Raw genomic sequence first — 16,127 nt, 5'->3', positions numbered from 1 at the left:
CAATGAATCGACTATTAAAGTTATTCGTGAGCGGTCAGCAACACAGCTTATCACAACAAGGCCTGGGTGCGGCTTAGACACGGTTCCAGCCGCGCCTTTTCCTGTCACAGCGGAACTGTCCTACGTAAAGAACGGCGAGTCAGCTGACAGCGGCCGGAGGAAGGAGCGCTATTAGCGGTTGTGAGAGCCGGGAGCCCACTGGATCGGAGGACCGGTGGCGTTCGTTAGAGAACAAGGGTAAGCTCAGCTAATAGTTAGGTGTCTCGTCAAAAATGTATATAGGTTTGACCTAGTCGCCGGTTTGGACTTCTCACCCGAGTGGCTTCAATCGGTGCGATGCTAATGTTAGCGGTGCTAGCTACCGCTCCGTTAGCTGGCGTCAAGGTAGGAATAACCTTCGCGGTGTAACGGGAAGTTAGCTTTTGTTCCTACAAAATAAAAGCATACGCATTTGACGCGTCTATTACAAGTGAGCGACCTCTTGAAAGCTGTGAGCAACGCCTTTAAAAACTTTTTGAATGCGAGTGGTACTGTTATAGTTGTAGTTATTATTTAGTTAGTCACTGGATAATGAATGGGCACGAATTGGTCTGATTTTCTTCCCTCCCCCGGGGATTTATTTTGAAAAGTGTTCAAGGGTCCACCTTTGCAGAATAGCGCTAGCTAGCCTGTTATCTTAAGCTACATTAGCTAGCTACCTCTCAATCCGTCCATTCTACATCACCTTTCATCTTAGCCGAGAGCCCGACGTCCACCTATATCCAAGTCATTCTGGTATGTCTATAACAGCGCTTTCTTATGCCACCCGTTCCTCAAATGTCACCGAAAAATCGAGAAACTATGAAAAATGTATGAACGAGAGGAAATGGCCCGAGTGAGCAGACATCTTGACTTCGGCCAATAAAAGGCAGATAAAAACCCGCTAACGTTTGTTGCACGGTGGATTCGGCCACGACTTTGCAACATTTGCTATGGAAATTTTTATTCGATATTGTTTAAAATGATTATATATTTGGACCCCCCCCCCTTTTCGGCACGTTTTTTTTTTCGGTGGCCACAATCGTCGAGGAATTTCAGGCATGTCCTTCATCCCCTGGTTTCCAGAATCTTCATTTTTGAACCGGGGGTTCAATCTTACGATCTATAAGAAACCTTTCCGGCAAATCTTTAAATGTCCCTTTTCATCATCACCGTCTTTCTGTCAGCTAGATTGATCAAATTCTATCCTTTAGCCTGATTGTTAAAAAAAAAAAATCCACTAAGGATTTTCCCACCCAGTTACTCGGTAACATCCTGCTTTGAAGGAGTGTGATTTAATCTGCTGTTAATCTCACTTGAGGAGTAAACAAGGATTGAGTGGTGGATGGAGAACTAGTAGGATTTTATGCACCATTGTAGGGATGCTTGATGTGTCTATATGAAGGCCTTTGCATGGACAAAATGAGTCACCACATTTGTGCAGCTGCAAGGTACAATCTGTGTGTGTGTGTGTGTGTGTGTGTGTGTGTGTGTGTGTGTGTGTGTGTGTGTGGGAGACAAAAAATGGACAAACGTGTCCCTGTATTGGCGGTTCCCTTCTCTATTCGCTGCTTTCACTTCTCTGTCGCTCCCACTTCCTTCCTCCGTTTCCGTCCTGCACCCTCTCACTGGCTTGTGTATCTTCTCAGGCGGGATTTGGTTTCACCATGGCCTGTTGGGTGTGAGAGACAGCCACAATGATTGGAGGATTGTTCATCTACAACCACAAGGGGGAGGTCCTCATCTCCCGGGTCTACCGCGACGATATTGGGTAGGTGTGATGGGAGCCGATCTTCCTGGTGTTGACATTTGGACCTCTTCTCGAGGGAGCTGAAACACAGCCATGAGTGTTGCAGGATCCTTGGCAAAGGTTTTAGGTGTTCTATGTTTACAAAAGAGTCCACTTTAAATGTAGATGCGCCAAACCACTGATTTAAAACCGAAGCATTTTGCATTCATTGATGGGCCCTCGCCATCATCAGCCATTATCCCACGGCACCTTCCACTTTAAAGACACCGTCCAACGGTTTAAAAAGCTCCGTGGAAGCGATCTTAGTGTTAATACTGGAAACAAGCTGTTAAGTACTAGCATATGGAATTTAGGTACAGCCAGCCAGAACAGTTGTGCTGGGTGTTGCGTAATAACCTCTTAAAGGGCTATGCCACTTTTTGAACATTTTCTCGCTGCTTTAGAATTACAGAGCTTAGCTTAGCAAATGCTGGTAGTGCTAACCATCTTAGATTGATAGGTCTAAATCCAAGAGGCCATTTTTAATAGTATTTTTGAGGGGGGGGGGGAGTTAGGCTTTTGTCGTTAATTCATCACCTTACAAATCTAGAGGTTTTTTTCCCCAACCATTGTACCAGTTTCTGCAAACCACTGCTTCCCCTTCACATCACATGACCTCATTCAGCGCTTCCTCCAGCACGTTAATCTGAGCACGGTGGGATCAATATTTGTGGTGTCCTAGTGTATGTGCGCACATATTTACAGTAAAAGAGGGTTTAAGACGGACGAGCTAAACGTGCTTTTTCCTGTCGGTAGACTGAGGCAATAAGCAAAAACAACGTAGCTCTCTGCGGTCTGCCCACATTGGAAACATGGCTTGTGGGTTGCTAATTAACAGATTAGTTAAGTACATCTTTATGGGTTTCAACTTTAAATACCTCTGTATGTCAGTACGCAGTAGTACTGACAGACACACACTGTGCTGCTTCTCATATACATAAGTCATGGTTATTTTTAGCATCAATAGGAAAAGCTTTATCCAACAGACAACATGGTCTGGCTGTTAAATGGAATTTACCGAATCAGCAAGCTGGTTCCTGTTCAAATGAAATTACAGCACTGCAGAATCAGCGCACGTCCTCGGAGATCTTGCAGGATCTCCTGCGTCCCTGCGCTGGCGGGTGGGCCGAAGCCACTGGTGCAGCTGATTTCATGATCGCTCGTCATCGCTCCTCTTTTGTCCAACAGCAGTCCAAATACACCAGAGCATCCTGCCTCTGTCCTCGCACAAAGCAAAGAAAAAACGGCACAGAGTACGAAGCCGTGAGCACCGTACGAACCTGGAAAATCCATCTGCATCATCCGTTCCTTCAGTCTTTATCACATCTTCAAGTGTAGCTGAAACTAAGGTGACTGAGTTGAGCCTCTTGAGAGTCACATGACCCACGTGAAGGAGCACCCTAACATCCCCTTTTGTGTATGGCAATGAGTCCGTGTCACTCACCTTGTGTGTGTGTACGTGATACACAAAAATGTCTCCATGTTGCCATTTTTCATCTTTTTTTCCCCTCTGTATCACCCTTTCCTCCATCTGTCCACCTCGGCCCCTGTAGGAATAGGTAAGAGATGCTCGAGACTATCAAGCATGACCTCTGCCCTCTCGTGGCCACAGTGCTCTGCCCCCCCCCCCCAGACCCTTAAACTGCATGCCCATCAAATCCACATTCAACATCCCGATACCTCCTCCAAGCATGAATCATTAGTTTGTGGTGGCAAAAAGCTGCCAGATACAACAGCTGATCACCAAATTAGCATTTTTCTAGTTTGATCCACTTTTAATTTAATGAATTAATTTATTTTCTAAAATAAGGCTATCTGGACTGGCACGTTGCACCTTTTGCCTTTTGGTCACATTTTGTAGCTTGAAATCATGTCTTGATTTTAGAGAAGGAGCTCTCTGACTATAAAGGGATTGTGTTGAATATCAGTAAGAAGGGGTGTTCTCAGTAGGATTTAGTATTCTTGTAAGGACACGCCGCATCCTGTACACTAAGCCCTGTTATTTATTTCTGCACTCATCGAGCGCTGCATTCCCTCAATTTGCACAAAGGCTCAGGAACTTTAAACAGACGACTTCTGGGTTTTATTTTCACCAGACTGTGTGGTTAAGATTTTCCCATGGAGTCCACTAATGGTGCTGCCCCTCCCCCTCCTTCCTGGTAATGATCGATTTACATTAAACACCTTATATCCGTCTACACCACCAGCCTGAGGCTCCTCCTCACCGCTGGTTAAAACCATGGCTGCATTCTGGATTGAACCACCTTCCTGAGGAGCTAAATGTCCCTCGCCCTTTCTGTTCCAGGCGCAACGCGGTCGACGCCTTCCGCGTAAACGTGATTCACGCCCGGCAGCAGGTGCGATCCCCGGTGACCAACATCGCCCGCACCAGCTTCTTCCATGTCAAACGCTCCAATATCTGGTTGGCGGCCGTCACCAAGCAGAACGTCAACGCCGCCATGGTCTTCGAGTTCCTCTACAAGATGTGCGACGTCATGACCGCCTACTTCGGCAAAATCAGCGAGGAGAACATCAAGAACAACTTTGTGCTCATCTACGAGCTGCTGGACGGTGGGTGCCGACGGCGCGGACGTGTCCAACGCGTCCCAGTTTCTGGCTCATCTTATCTGCTCGTGTTTGTGCAGAGATCCTGGACTTTGGGTACCCACAGAATTCAGAGACCGGCGCTCTGAAGACCTTCATCACCCAGCAGGGCATTAAGGGACAGGTCAGCAGGACAAAGCTCATCTTTAACTCATTACATGTGATGTTCTGCTCTCATAACATTCATATGGTTCAGCATAAGTTGAATCCATGTATTGATAGCTCCTGAAGTGTATGTTCATGTTCTAAACTTTGTTTTCTGCTGTTGTGCTTCCTTCACCGGGACCTCCTGACACCAGCACCAGGTAATGAACGCCACACCTGAGCCCGAGGAAGCACTTTGTTTTCCTTCCTGCGGAGGGCTCCTCTTCATGTGTGTTTTGGCTCTTTAATCAGCCTCTGTCCGTTGTTCTTGATGAAAACCTTCTCTTCTGACCGTCCCAGACAAAAGAGGAGCAGTCTCAGATCACCAGCCAGGTGACGGGGCAGATCGGCTGGCGCCGCGAGGGCATCAAGTATCGGCGCAACGAGCTTTTCCTGGACGTACTGGAGAGCGTCAACCTACTCATGTCGCCTCAAGGTCTGTTTAGAAGGCCGCTGGTAACTGGGGGGGGGGTTCTGACATGAATGATTCATTGAAATGCTGTCATGGAGAGCGAGCAGGGCCGGCTGATGGCTCCCAGCTCTTCAGACGCGTGGAGAGAAAGCGTTCCTGCCGGGTTTTAGAGTGAAAAATTCCCACTTTTCCACCCACAGGCCAGGTCCTGAGCGCCCACGTGTCTGGCCGGGTCGTGATGAAGAGCTACCTAAGCGGAATGCCAGAGTGCAAATTCGGCATGAACGACAAGATTGTCATCGACAAGCAGGGCAAGGGAGGAGCGTCGGATGAAGGGAAGAGGTGAGTGAGGCAACAAGGAGTGCCGGACGCTACATTTCTAGGACAATTAAAGCTACAGTACGGTCCAGACTGTAGTGTTTTAATCTGCTAAATGTTTTGGATTTCTCTTCTTTTTTTTGCCTGTTGGCCCCGTGTCTATTCAGTGTCGTCCTGCTGCTTTATACAAGACCTTACGTTTTATTTTTCCTTCCTTTGGATGCATCTCTCCTTTCTTTCCCTCTCTTTCTTTTTTCCATATGCTGTACCTCAGTGATTTAGGGGGAGGAAGGTACTGTACTGACAAAGCGTCCTCACCCTTTGCCATTTCCACACTTTCACTCAAGGACACTGACCTGTCTTGTCTAAGCCTTTAATCACATTAAGAGTCAGTGGCGCCTGCTCACCACGCACTCCAAACAAATCAAACACGCCTCCGTAACTCCTCCATGTATTGCCCCGTGGTTGTTTAGCCTATTTTGTGGAATGGTTGGACCGACTCCTAGCCACCTGCTTTATTTCTAACTCATTAACATGAACCTTGATTTGTTGTGTCGCATTAGTATCATATTTCTGTTTAGCGCTCATTTCCCTGTGTGTATTCCTCCCTTTGCTATGAGTAACCGTGGGGGAAGGTCTAGTTGAATAGATATTGTATTCAAATAAAGCATAACAATAAGGAAGTTAACTCGTCCCCCCCATCCCCTGCGTGTGTCTGATGCTTTTGTTTTCGAGCAGTGGGAAGCAGTCCATCGCCATCGACGACTGCACGTTCCACCAGTGCGTGCGCCTCAGTAAGTTCGACCTGGAGCGAAGCATCAGTTTCATTCCGCCTGATGGAGAGTACGAGCTCATGAGGTCAGTGGGGTCGCTTTGAGAGACTAACTCGGTTTGATGAGCGTAGGAAGTTGCGGAGGTCAGCAGTAATGTTATTTTGCCTCCTGGCAGGTACCGCACCACTAAAGACATCATCCTGCCTTTCCGCGTCATTCCCCTGGTCAGGGAGGTTGGCCGCACTAAGCTAGAGGTTAAGGTGGTCATCAAGTCCAACTTCAAACCGTCGCTGCTGGCCCAGAAGATCGAGGTGAGCCGCGTTGGGAGAAAGACGCTCCCGACATGCTAGTAGAGCCGCATTGGTTTGTAACACGGCTTCAATTCACGACTCCGCAGGTACGCATCCCAACACCCCTCAACACCAGCGGCGTGCAGGTGATCTGTATGAAGGGAAAGGCCAAGTATAAGGCCAGCGAGAACGCCATTGTCTGGAAGTGAGTCGTGGTTCTTCCATATTGATGCCATTTGCTTGTCTCGGCTAGATCTGCTGTATTTGGCCAGTTTGAGAAACAAAGTAAATATAAAGTTACCTTTATATTGACTGTGCTGTGTGTCAGGTTAATGATACACAGCTTCCCTGTGGGGCCTATTTATTTAACCTTTGAAACAGTTGTGTTAAATCCTCTTTGATATATATTCTGTTTGGTTGTTTTTTTTAAACGCCCCCTTCACTGTCATCGGTAGGATCAAACGCATGGCCGGGATGAAGGAATCTCAAATCAGCGCTGAGATCGAGCTGCTGCCGACCAACGATAAGAAGAAATGGGCCAGACCTCCCATCTCCATGAACTTTGAGGTCAGAGCACATTCTCGTACACACACACACACACACACACACACCCTGTAACCCGTGCAGAGCACCAGGGCATCCTTTAAACCTCCCCATCCTCATCCCTGCAGGTTCCCTTCGCTCCTTCCGGCCTCAAGGTGCGCTACTTGAAGGTGTTTGAGTCCAAGCTCAACTACAGTGACCACGACGTCATCAAATGGGTGCGGTACATCGGCCGCTCCGGCATCTACGAGACTCGCTGCTAGAGTTCAGCCCTGCCGCGCAGCAAACTGACCACTTTTCCTCCCATCTCTATCTTGTTGATATATTTTCTTTTCTCTCCTCCTGTCAGTCCTTATAGCTCTCTACTACCCCCGCCCTGCCACCTGTAACCCTTCCTAACTAGTTGTTGGAGATAAAAATTTACAACATTTAAGAAAAAAAAGAAGAAAAAAGATGCTCAGATATATGCAAAATGTGAACTGTATCGTATATTTCTGGTAGTGATGAGTAAATCCTGTAAACCAACTGGTGTCTGAAAGAAAGACGAGTGATGCAGACGGGACCCAGGGGGAGAGGGCAGCCCTTTTGGGCTTTATTCCGTGTAAATGTTCCACCCATGTTTCATTAGAGCTGATCACCAGTGAGATGAATTGTAGCCGTTGTGGTTTTGAGTGGTTCCTGACCCTCGGTGGAGGCTACACCTCACATGGAACTATTCTGTGCCGTGGACCAAGTTGATGGTTGATCTGTCATTTTGTTCTTAACGGTCATTTGGGTCTTAAGTGTCATTTCAGTATCAGTGTCTCCTACAGGCCAGTTAGGGAATAGAAGGAATTCATAGTAACCAGTCTGTCCTCTGAAAAGTGTATCGTTTCGTTTTCGTTTTCTTATTTTTTTTCATTTTAACCATCAAATCAATGTGTTGAAATAAATCCAGGACACAGAATTGTTTTTCGGACAGTTTGGAGGTTTGAGCATTGTCTCGCTAAGCCAGGAGGTGGTTTGGAGCTTCTTTTCCATGTTGTTAAGCACTACTTTTGTGGCACTCTTGATTGAAAGCTGCTTTTTGGGAATCTGGCAGTTGGAAGCGCATCAGCAGCGAAGTGAGGGCTCCCCCTGGTGTTTGCCTCGTCACTGTCTGCTTCTTCATGTTTGTAGCTCTGGTGACCTTGTTCTGTCCAATAAAATCCGACTATGTAACAATCCCTGCCTGTTTTCTGCCCTCATTTTACCTCCACAAGCCTGGAATAAGTCGAAATACAAATATCAGGAAAACTGGAGTCACGCTGGTGATGAGTGCTTTGGCCAACGAGTTTTAATACATCTTTCCGTCTTAATCGTCACATTCAACAAGTAACACCATAGTTGTTGAAACATGTTTCCAGTGGATGAAGCTGTTGCACCCACCCAGGATTACCTTCCAGCTCCCAGAAGTTCCAGGGAGTGATTTCCCAAGAACTGATGCAAGCATTTCCAAAGTAGCTTTTCTCTGTTAGACTTATTTTGTAGTGATTCAATACTAAAACCAGGCATAGAAGCACATCATGGTTTCTCCAAACCCTTGGAACTCTTAAATCTGCCCACAGAAGCAGCAGAATTTGAAACCATTGTGTTTTCTGGGGGATAATGGACAGCGTGACGTTCAGAGTGGGGCAGCTTCTACAAAAATAAGTGCTTCCACATCCCCGTTTAAAATGCTTCATCTTTGATTTCCAAAAACCAGTTCAGACTGAGACCCTCCAGCAGGAGGAACCATTGAAATGGGTCCGTCAGCGGGTGGAGAACACAGACCGAAGACGCTTCGAGTCTACATCAAACCGTCACACGAAAAAGTCACATGCACGTACGCGCTGACGAGCACAGCCCCAAACAGGCAGATATATTAGAAAAAGCTCCTTTCACAGCCAACTCCGTTTTCCCTGCGATTAAAAAAAAAAAAAAAAAAAAAAGAGCCGTCATCTGACGTGAGAAGACATCCGACAGTTTCCCTCTGCAAGGCCAGACTACATCTAGCTACGAGACGCCGGCTGTTCTGCTACGATCAGTGTCAAAACCCAAGAGTTAATAATAAAACCTTGCTGCTAGTGGAAACCCCTGCTTATTAATCCTAACGTGAGTAACAAGAACATCATCAAATGACAGGAAAAAGTGGTGAATACTGACGGTTGCACACAGAAAATAAAAGAAGTGGAAGGAAACAAAGGATTTGTGTTATCAGGTGACATGGTAGTGCTAGAGGAAACTGCTAAATCAGAACGGATAAGTGGAAGCGGGAGCTCCGAACACCACATTACTGGTCGGCTCGGGACTGAACGCAGAGACTGCTGACGAGGAACTCGGGCCAGGCTCTAGCTTTCATCATCTTCGTCGTCCTCCTCTTCCTCCTCGTCGTCGTCCTCGCTGATGAGATATCCCCGGGCTCCGCTGTGGTGCGGAGGAGAGGGGGGTGGGGAGGTCTTGGTGAAGAAGGGGAGGCGGAAGGTGGGAGAGGGGGAGCGCTCCTCGCGGGTGGGGCTGCTGCTGGGGCTCTGTCTGGGGCTGATGGCCTGCAGCATGCGGCCCTTGCCCTCCTTCAGCATGTGCTTCTGTGGAGGCCAGATGGAAAGGTCAGAAGGTCATGTGACAGGAACACGCGTGCAGATTATAAGATCAGATTCATCTCCTCTCCAAACCAACACCCTCACCAGAGCTCCCTCGGGACCAAACATCTGCAAGAAGTTCCCGATGAACTCCCTGGATTTCTCCTCCCATTTCTGGATGAGGTCGATGCTCTTCTCCTCCACCTTCTGCACAAACTCTTTGCTCTTCTCCTCCACATCCCGAACTTTCCTCTTCACCTTGTCCACGCGCTCCTGCAGATGGTACTTCTTCTCCTAGAGTGACGATGAGATTTCTGTCAATGTCACCGTTTCCTTCTGTCTGAACCTCGCCGAGCTGCACGGACCAAAGCCGCGTTTCGTACGTTAATGAAGCTGACGTTGAGTTCCTTCGCCGTGTAGCCCCTCTGCAGGTTCCGCCTGACGTAGACGTCGTAGTCGCGAACGATGCGCGTGATGATGTCAGAGGTGGAGATGCCCTCCGTCCGCTGAGTCGGGGCAAACATGCCTTTTGAAGGGACGACGTTTTAGCGGGTTGTACCAAAATACTTAGCATTAGCATCTAGCGACATGCAATGTTAGCACATGGTCACACTCACCAGCTGCTTTAATGTGCTTGTACACATCATCACTTCCAGCTGAGGAGTATGGGATATCGTCATGGGCCACAAAGTCGATCTACAACATATAGTAGAGTGGAATCAAATATAAAACAAAACATAAACCCAGAACAGATGCACGGCTGGTACCGGAGGGTAAAAGTGGGTTTTCTTTTTTGTTCTTTGGACGTAAATTATGGCTCTTCTCATGGAACTCACGCGGTGCTTTGTGAGGAACTCGGGCGTTAGCGTCCAGGGCGCGTCCCTCACAACTTCGTCGACGTAGCGGCAGTGTCTGATGGCGTCGTAGCGCTCGTCCTCGTTCATCACCGTGAAGCCCTTGTATTTGTGGGTCATGTCATCACTGCACACTTGGAACAGAGGAGAACGCACAGCGTCACCAATGTGATTCCTCAGAACCGGGCATCCATGTTCGCAATCACGAGTCTTATCTTTTTTTCGTGTAATCTCCATCGTCTCCTTTACGCTTACCTCCGACGATCAGGTGTGTATTGGGGAAAAGGCACTTAGCCTGCATCAGCGCTCTGGCGTGGCCCGAGTGGAAAACGTCAAAGATGCCATCTGCATACACCCGCACCGGTCGGTCAGCTGAGAGGAGACATAGCAGACGGTATTAAACGGGAAAAGAGGGGACCACTTGAGTGAGATAAAAAGTCGTTGTGATCTTTTTCCCCATCCAAAAATGAGAGCAAAACATGAGGAAACCTACTGAGTTGATATTGGCCTCCGCTCCTCCACCGGTCTGTATTATGTAAAGGAAGCCCTGAAAACACCAGACGTGTGCGTGTGGGGACGCAGGAAACTGACCCGTTCGTTATCTTTCCTCACTGTTTGTTCTGCTCTTGTTGTGAAGAAGCCTTAAGGCGCAGACGAGGAGCCTAAATAAGGCCCAGCTGTCTTCAGCTTAAGCTTCTTCCTCCTCTACACTGACTGATGCGTCACTTAAAAAGGAACAGGACTTTTTAATATTTCGTTTCCTAAATTTGGGATTTCGGCTCTTGTTTGTTGCAATTTCAGTTTTGGTTTTGCCGATTTCTTAACTTTAATCCGTGAAAAGCTGCATAAATCCCGCGCTGTGCAAGTTCACGAGCATGTGCTGGAAGACACGCCAGGGTTTCTCACAAACAACCAGATCCGCCCGCAGCGGAGACGGCGTCTCATGCTATCGGCAGAACTGGCAACAAAGGATAAGAAGCCACTGTCGGGGGATTGCGAGCTATCTTTTCCCTCTTGGTCTCTTTAATATGCAGCCAAACAAGTGAAACTGCTTCATTATAATTGTAGCACTTCGATTCTGGTAACTTTAAAAATGCAACAATGGAAACGTAAGAACTATCTAAAAAAAAACCCACACAATCGGTTCAGGAAGGGGGGGGGATCAGGGTGAGTCTTGTGCTGGGGGAACTTTTTTGGAAATCCCACTCACGTGACGTCCCCCGCTTTGCTTCGTCCATGCTGACTCGTTTATAGGGTTTATCCGCAGGTTCGAGGTCGTCTGAGAAAGGTGCGGGGTGCCTCAGTCCCTGAAAGACCATCGTCATCATCAACCTTGACCATGGTCAACGCATTAAACAGCATAAACACTTGATGTGGTGAAACAGGTGACGTTTGTTCCTGGCCTTCGAGTCGGCCCATCACATTTCCACATATACGTCCGTGTGTGTATTCATAGCCAGAGTGGCTCGGACACATGTGGACTCTAAAGAATCTGCTGCTCCGTGACAGCTGACTCACCACGGTACATCTGGGGATTTTCCCACTCCTCTCTCCCTCCTCCATCTCGCCATTGGAACCATCTCTCTTTCGTTTTCTGGACAGCAGCAGCTCGCTGGAGCTCTGGGCCTGCATCTGCGTCAGAGGCGAGGGAAAACACAATCAGAGCGCCGCATGCCACAGCGCTCGGACACCCGAGCTGGGAGGGAAACACAGATGCCCCCGATCGGGAGGCGACCTCTGCCCTATATAATTACGGGAAGCGTTACACAGCAGAAACGAGAGAATAAATCCGGAGGGATGAGGTGACAGCGATGACACGTCCGGAGTGAAGGGTTGACCCGGTGACAGAGGGCGGATTGCATAAGTGCGTCTTATCTCAATAAACTTGTGATACACTTGGAGAGATCACATGGAAACTAAACAAGCACCACCTGTTTCAACATTTAGTTCCGTCTAAGCCTTCAAAACTTATCGTGTTCAGTATTTCAATAACACATTTCACACCTTCGAACAGCCAGGCCAGAAAGATGATAAACCCAGGGATATTAATATAAGTCAACATTGTATTTGTGGATCATATTACAAGTATTACTGTTATGGGTAAGGCTACTCCCCATTTCTCACATTCCACAGATGGCAGAATCCCTATGTTAAAAAGTCCTGCGTCACCACTTCTTTAACTCCGAATTAATTCCGATTGAGTCGTCTGGTATGCGGGTTATTAAAGGTGTGACTCAGCAGCGGGCGCACACATTTGTCTGTGCTCCGCTTTCAGCACCATTGTGGACATTGTGGTTAAAGTTGATAACTGGCAATAAAATAAACAAATGGCATCATGGGTTTGCAGGCTTGATATTTGGGAAATGCAAATCTTATCAGTTGCATTCCCATGTCTTTCTTTGGGCATTTGCACGAAGGAATCGCCCTTGTTTTGGTGCAGCCGAGGGCAGATCGCTGTTGCCGAGGGCAGATCCCTGTTGCCGAGGGCAGATCCCTGCAGAGCTCCGGTGCGCTGGCATTTACATGAACAGCACATGTTGTTCCAACTGTAAAAGGCTGCTAAAATAAGCAGACAATAAGGGCAGTGCCGCCTTCAGATCTGGTTTGGCCTGGTTTGAAAAAACAAAATTAGAGTTAAATAGTCTTTAAACAGCATAAAGCGTGGATATTAATAAGTAACACGTTAATTCTTTTACAAACATTATTCTTATTAGTTACACTTTAACTGTGAACTTTGTTTCAACTCATTTAGGTCAACAGACAGCCCAAGGCTAAAATCTGTCTGGATTGATTTGAACATGCAAATCTACATAAAAAGTTCCCACATTTCAGAGCATGAATCCAGGGGAACTAATCAATTATCGATGGTCAATCGGTCAGCCAAGGTGAATCGATGGTGCAACGTTAATTAACCTCTCACTGACAAATAATGGAATAAACTGTTTTTCTTCAGCTCAGAGTAACTTTTACTTAAAGCTGGTCATGGAGAATGCTCGGAGAGTCAACAGTTTGAACCTGTAACACAGGATGAATTTAAAAAATCTAAAATGGAAACTTAAATCAAACCTGGTATCCGAACCGCAATCTGACAAGCCTCTTACACAAGCTTGCAAATATATTATTTTCGCATGTTTTAAAATGCCATTAGAGAAACCGATAAATATTGTTATATCAGTATATATTCGACAACTAATCCGTTTCAGGATAGATACTGATATTCCAGTTTTAAAACAACTAAAAGAAAATGCGGTCAACAATAGTTAATCTTAACTTCTCTAACTCGCATTTACAAAAACATAAATAAATCCTAAAGTCACCGTGATTCGCACCGTTGGAATGGCTACTTTTAAAAGCTACATTAAATTTTTTACTTACTGTTCTTTCTTTTTAGGGGCTGCTGCTTCAGACAAGTGGGTGGCTTCAACGCTTCGTCTTAGTAGCAAACAGCATAGAGCTAGCTAACGATGCTAACCCTCTGTCCAATGCTAAAGCTGGTTTGGCAGCTAGCTTATAGCTTGCAAATTAGCCGATGCAAACTACAACGGTATATTAAAGTAATCCTGTGGGTCGGATAAAAGAAAGGTGCGACTAACAGACGGACATGCAAATAACCAGCAGTGACAGCTGGTACTACAGTGCTGACAGGTCAATTAAACGGGGACTACAAAACTTCGATAATCTTGGAGGAACTGACATTTCTTTCCGGTGCAGGGGCGCGCCCGGTGATGACGTAGAGCGTTTTGATTGGTCGCAATGATGTACTGCATTCTTATTGCCTAGATGTTTACGGGCTGGGATTAAAATTATTACTGGAATGACTACGGTACTTTTTTTTCTTAGTACGGTGAATGTAAACGAGATTTAAGAGCAGCGTGATAGTGTGGCGAATAATAACGAATCTACAGGCTTTTACATCAACATTTTCTAATAAACATACACAGAAAGTTCCCATTATTTGTAAAATGAAAAATAATTCTATAAAGAATTGTATGTAGCAATACATTTATCATTATATTGTCTGATATTGTTTGATTTAAATGTTGGTTTTATCTAAAAGTCTGAAACAAGTGAAGGACTTTGAAACATTAAAAAAAACAAAAAACATTAAGGGTAAAGATGTGAAAAGAATTTTTTTTTAAAGCAAAAAAAGGACTTTTTAATGCTCAGATAAATACACAAATACCCGAGCATCATTTTATTAATCTTGATTTCATGTTTCATCTTTAATAGGTAAACCTGTGTAAATGAGTGTTGTCCATTTCTTTTCTTTTTTTTAATTTCAAATTTAACTGGCTATTCCACCTATAAGTAAATAAACTGCACATTAGCCATTTCCTCTTCCTGTACTAAGAATAAATTAATAAATAAAAGTTGGGTGAAATTTCCTTCTGTTTGTGCTGAGGAAAAGAAAGCACCAGAGCTGGGGTGATAAGATGGGAATATTAGTGCTGAGCTGAACCTGTGTCCTACAGAGAGCTTCAGGACAAGGTCTAATTGCATGTGAGAAGCTGAGGGGCACGTCTACAATAATGGATACCTTGAAGATGGTAGTAAAACTGTATAAGAAACGCAGCTGGACGTGTCAGTATGAAGCATGTTCATGGTCCAGGGTCCCATTCATTAGTGGTTTTACACTCACAAATGAAAGCAATGAATCAGACTACTTGTTTATACTTTTATCTGCAACATTATTATTTCCTCAGGGCATTTTTGATTTATTTAGCTTGTGAGGCAGCTGCTGTTAGTGTAAATGTCATTTTGGCACAGCCCGTTCCCTAACCTCTCTATTGTTTTGGTGTACTCTGAGAAATTATAGTATGATGATCACTATTATCCACCTGGGAGAACCACCCCAGACCTTCTGTCTCCTTTGTACGCTTTGATCACAAACCTGCCGGCTGTTTAAAGGATGCCATTTTCCCCAGTGCTGACAAAGAAACTACAGAGGAGACAAAGGCACAAAGAATGTCACGGAGCTAACGTCACTCTCCAAAAACATGCTTGTTGGTAAAGTCGGTACAACTGAGGTGTAAACTTGACTATTGCTTATTGAAATCGGGATCTTTTTTTACATGAATTAGTCATTACATTGTATTGTGGACAAATCTTTTCAAAGTTACTATAGTGCAACAAGGGTGCAACATTTCCCGTGTGGTTTATTCCTAAAAGAGAACAATAAGTTCAGTTTTATTTATTGCTTGTGGTAAATCAAATTGTAACAATTAGAAATATATTGAATGAAAGTTTATTTGGATTAAAAAAGTGAGGTTGACCAGGATCAAAGGTTGGAATGATCTTAATTAGAGTAATTGAGTCTATATCTTTGGTATCCTAAATGACACTTGTTTGGAAATAAAAGAAGAAGCCCAGCTAGGGGATATTTACATTTACATTTTCAGAGGTTAAAAAAAAACCCAGTAAGCTTCACGTGACATATTGCACTTTTGAAGAAATCTGAAGATTAATCTAATTCCTGCATACATGAGTCATTTTGTCAAGACTGTCAATTGAAAATGAAGGAATTTCCATCAACCCTTAGAAAAATCAACAAAAACAGCAACTTCTTTGCAGTCAGGGGCCTCAAAAACATCACCCTCCACTTAAATTTTGGCAGTCAGCATCCAGTGAACTTATTTAATACCTGATCAAAGCGGTGAGGGAGGATAATGTTCCCAAAAATCCTTTGCTTAAGCCTAATTTAACCTTAAGGGGGCTACTAGGAAGCTTTCTGGTTTTCTAATATTTATCCAAAATGCACAGAACCAAAAACCCTGTCTTAGCTTTTATGTCAGAGGACAAAGCA

At 45.4% G+C, this 16,127-nt stretch overlaps 2 protein-coding genes across 5 annotated transcripts; one reads left to right on the top strand and one right to left on the bottom strand.

Annotated features, from left to right (window-relative positions):
* The first annotated feature begins 82 nt into the window (after positions 1–82).
* On the top strand, positions 83–8,094 carry LOC101066161 (adaptor related protein complex 2 subunit mu 1). Of its 4 annotated transcripts, none has more exons than XM_029831237.1 (13): positions 83–237; positions 1,668–1,789; positions 4,113–4,378; positions 4,453–4,535; positions 4,711–4,716; positions 4,856–4,991; positions 5,168–5,309; positions 5,560–5,577; positions 6,024–6,143; positions 6,234–6,369; positions 6,456–6,553; positions 6,804–6,915; positions 7,020–8,094. In XM_029831237.1, exons 2-13 carry the CDS (start codon positions 1,716–1,718, stop codon positions 7,152–7,154), a joined length of 1,326 nt encoding a protein of 441 aa, XP_029687097.1. In that variant the 5' UTR covers positions 83–237; positions 1,668–1,715; the 3' UTR covers positions 7,155–8,094. The 4 variants fall into 4 exon arrangements, with proteins under 4 accessions (XP_029687097.1, XP_003975721.1, XP_029687099.1 ...); XM_029831238.1 differs by lacking the exon at positions 83–237 and adding an exon at positions 624–774; XM_003975672.3 differs by lacking the exon at positions 5,560–5,577.
* pcyt1aa (phosphate cytidylyltransferase 1A, choline a) lies at positions 7,782–14,029 on the bottom strand. Its single transcript, XM_003975682.3, has 9 exons — positions 13,700–14,029; positions 11,843–11,956; positions 11,535–11,631; positions 10,580–10,696; positions 10,307–10,458; positions 10,088–10,166; positions 9,854–9,996; positions 9,576–9,764; positions 7,782–9,476 (listed from the first exon to the last, which is right to left on the bottom strand). The coding sequence occupies exons 2-9, from the start codon at positions 11,954–11,956 to the stop codon at positions 9,240–9,242; spliced, it is 1,128 nt and encodes a 375-aa protein (XP_003975731.1). The 5' UTR covers positions 13,700–14,029; the 3' UTR covers positions 7,782–9,239.
* Between the last annotated feature and the right edge of the window lie 2,098 nt (positions 14,030–16,127).

Source organism: Takifugu rubripes, chromosome 22 (genome assembly GCF_901000725.2).
Source record: "Takifugu rubripes chromosome 22, fTakRub1.2, whole genome shotgun sequence".
NCBI lineage: Eukaryota > Metazoa > Chordata > Actinopteri > Tetraodontiformes > Tetraodontidae > Takifugu > Takifugu rubripes.
Note: the sequence above shows the minus strand (reverse complement) of the source record. Positions and strands in the feature narration are given on the sequence as shown.

What these genes read in the sequence shown, in the direction of transcription:
- pcyt1aa (XM_003975682.3), bottom strand. Translation starts at nt 11,956, where the DNA reads ATGCAGGCCCAGAGCTCCAGCGAGCTGCTGCTGTCCAGAAAACGAAAG. An exon ending in AGTTCCTCACAAAGCACCGC is followed by an intron (nt 10,167 to 10,306) that starts GTGAGTTCCATG and finishes TATATGTTGTAG; the next exon opens with ATCGACTTTGTGGCCCATGA. An exon ending in TTGGTCCCGAGGGAGCTCTG is followed by an intron (nt 9,477 to 9,575) that starts GTGAGGGTGTTG and finishes TGGCCTCCACAG; the next exon opens with AAGCACATGCTGAAGGAGGG.
- LOC101066161 (XM_029831237.1), top strand. Translation starts at nt 1,716, where the DNA reads ATGATTGGAGGATTGTTCATCTACAACCACAAGGGGGAGGTCCTCATC. An exon ending in CATCTACGAGCTGCTGGACG is followed by an intron (nt 4,379 to 4,452) that starts GTGGGTGCCGAC and finishes GTGTTTGTGCAG; the next exon opens with AGATCCTGGACTTTGGGTAC. An exon ending in TGCTGGCCCAGAAGATCGAG is followed by an intron (nt 6,370 to 6,455) that starts GTGAGCCGCGTT and finishes ACGACTCCGCAG; the next exon opens with GTACGCATCCCAACACCCCT.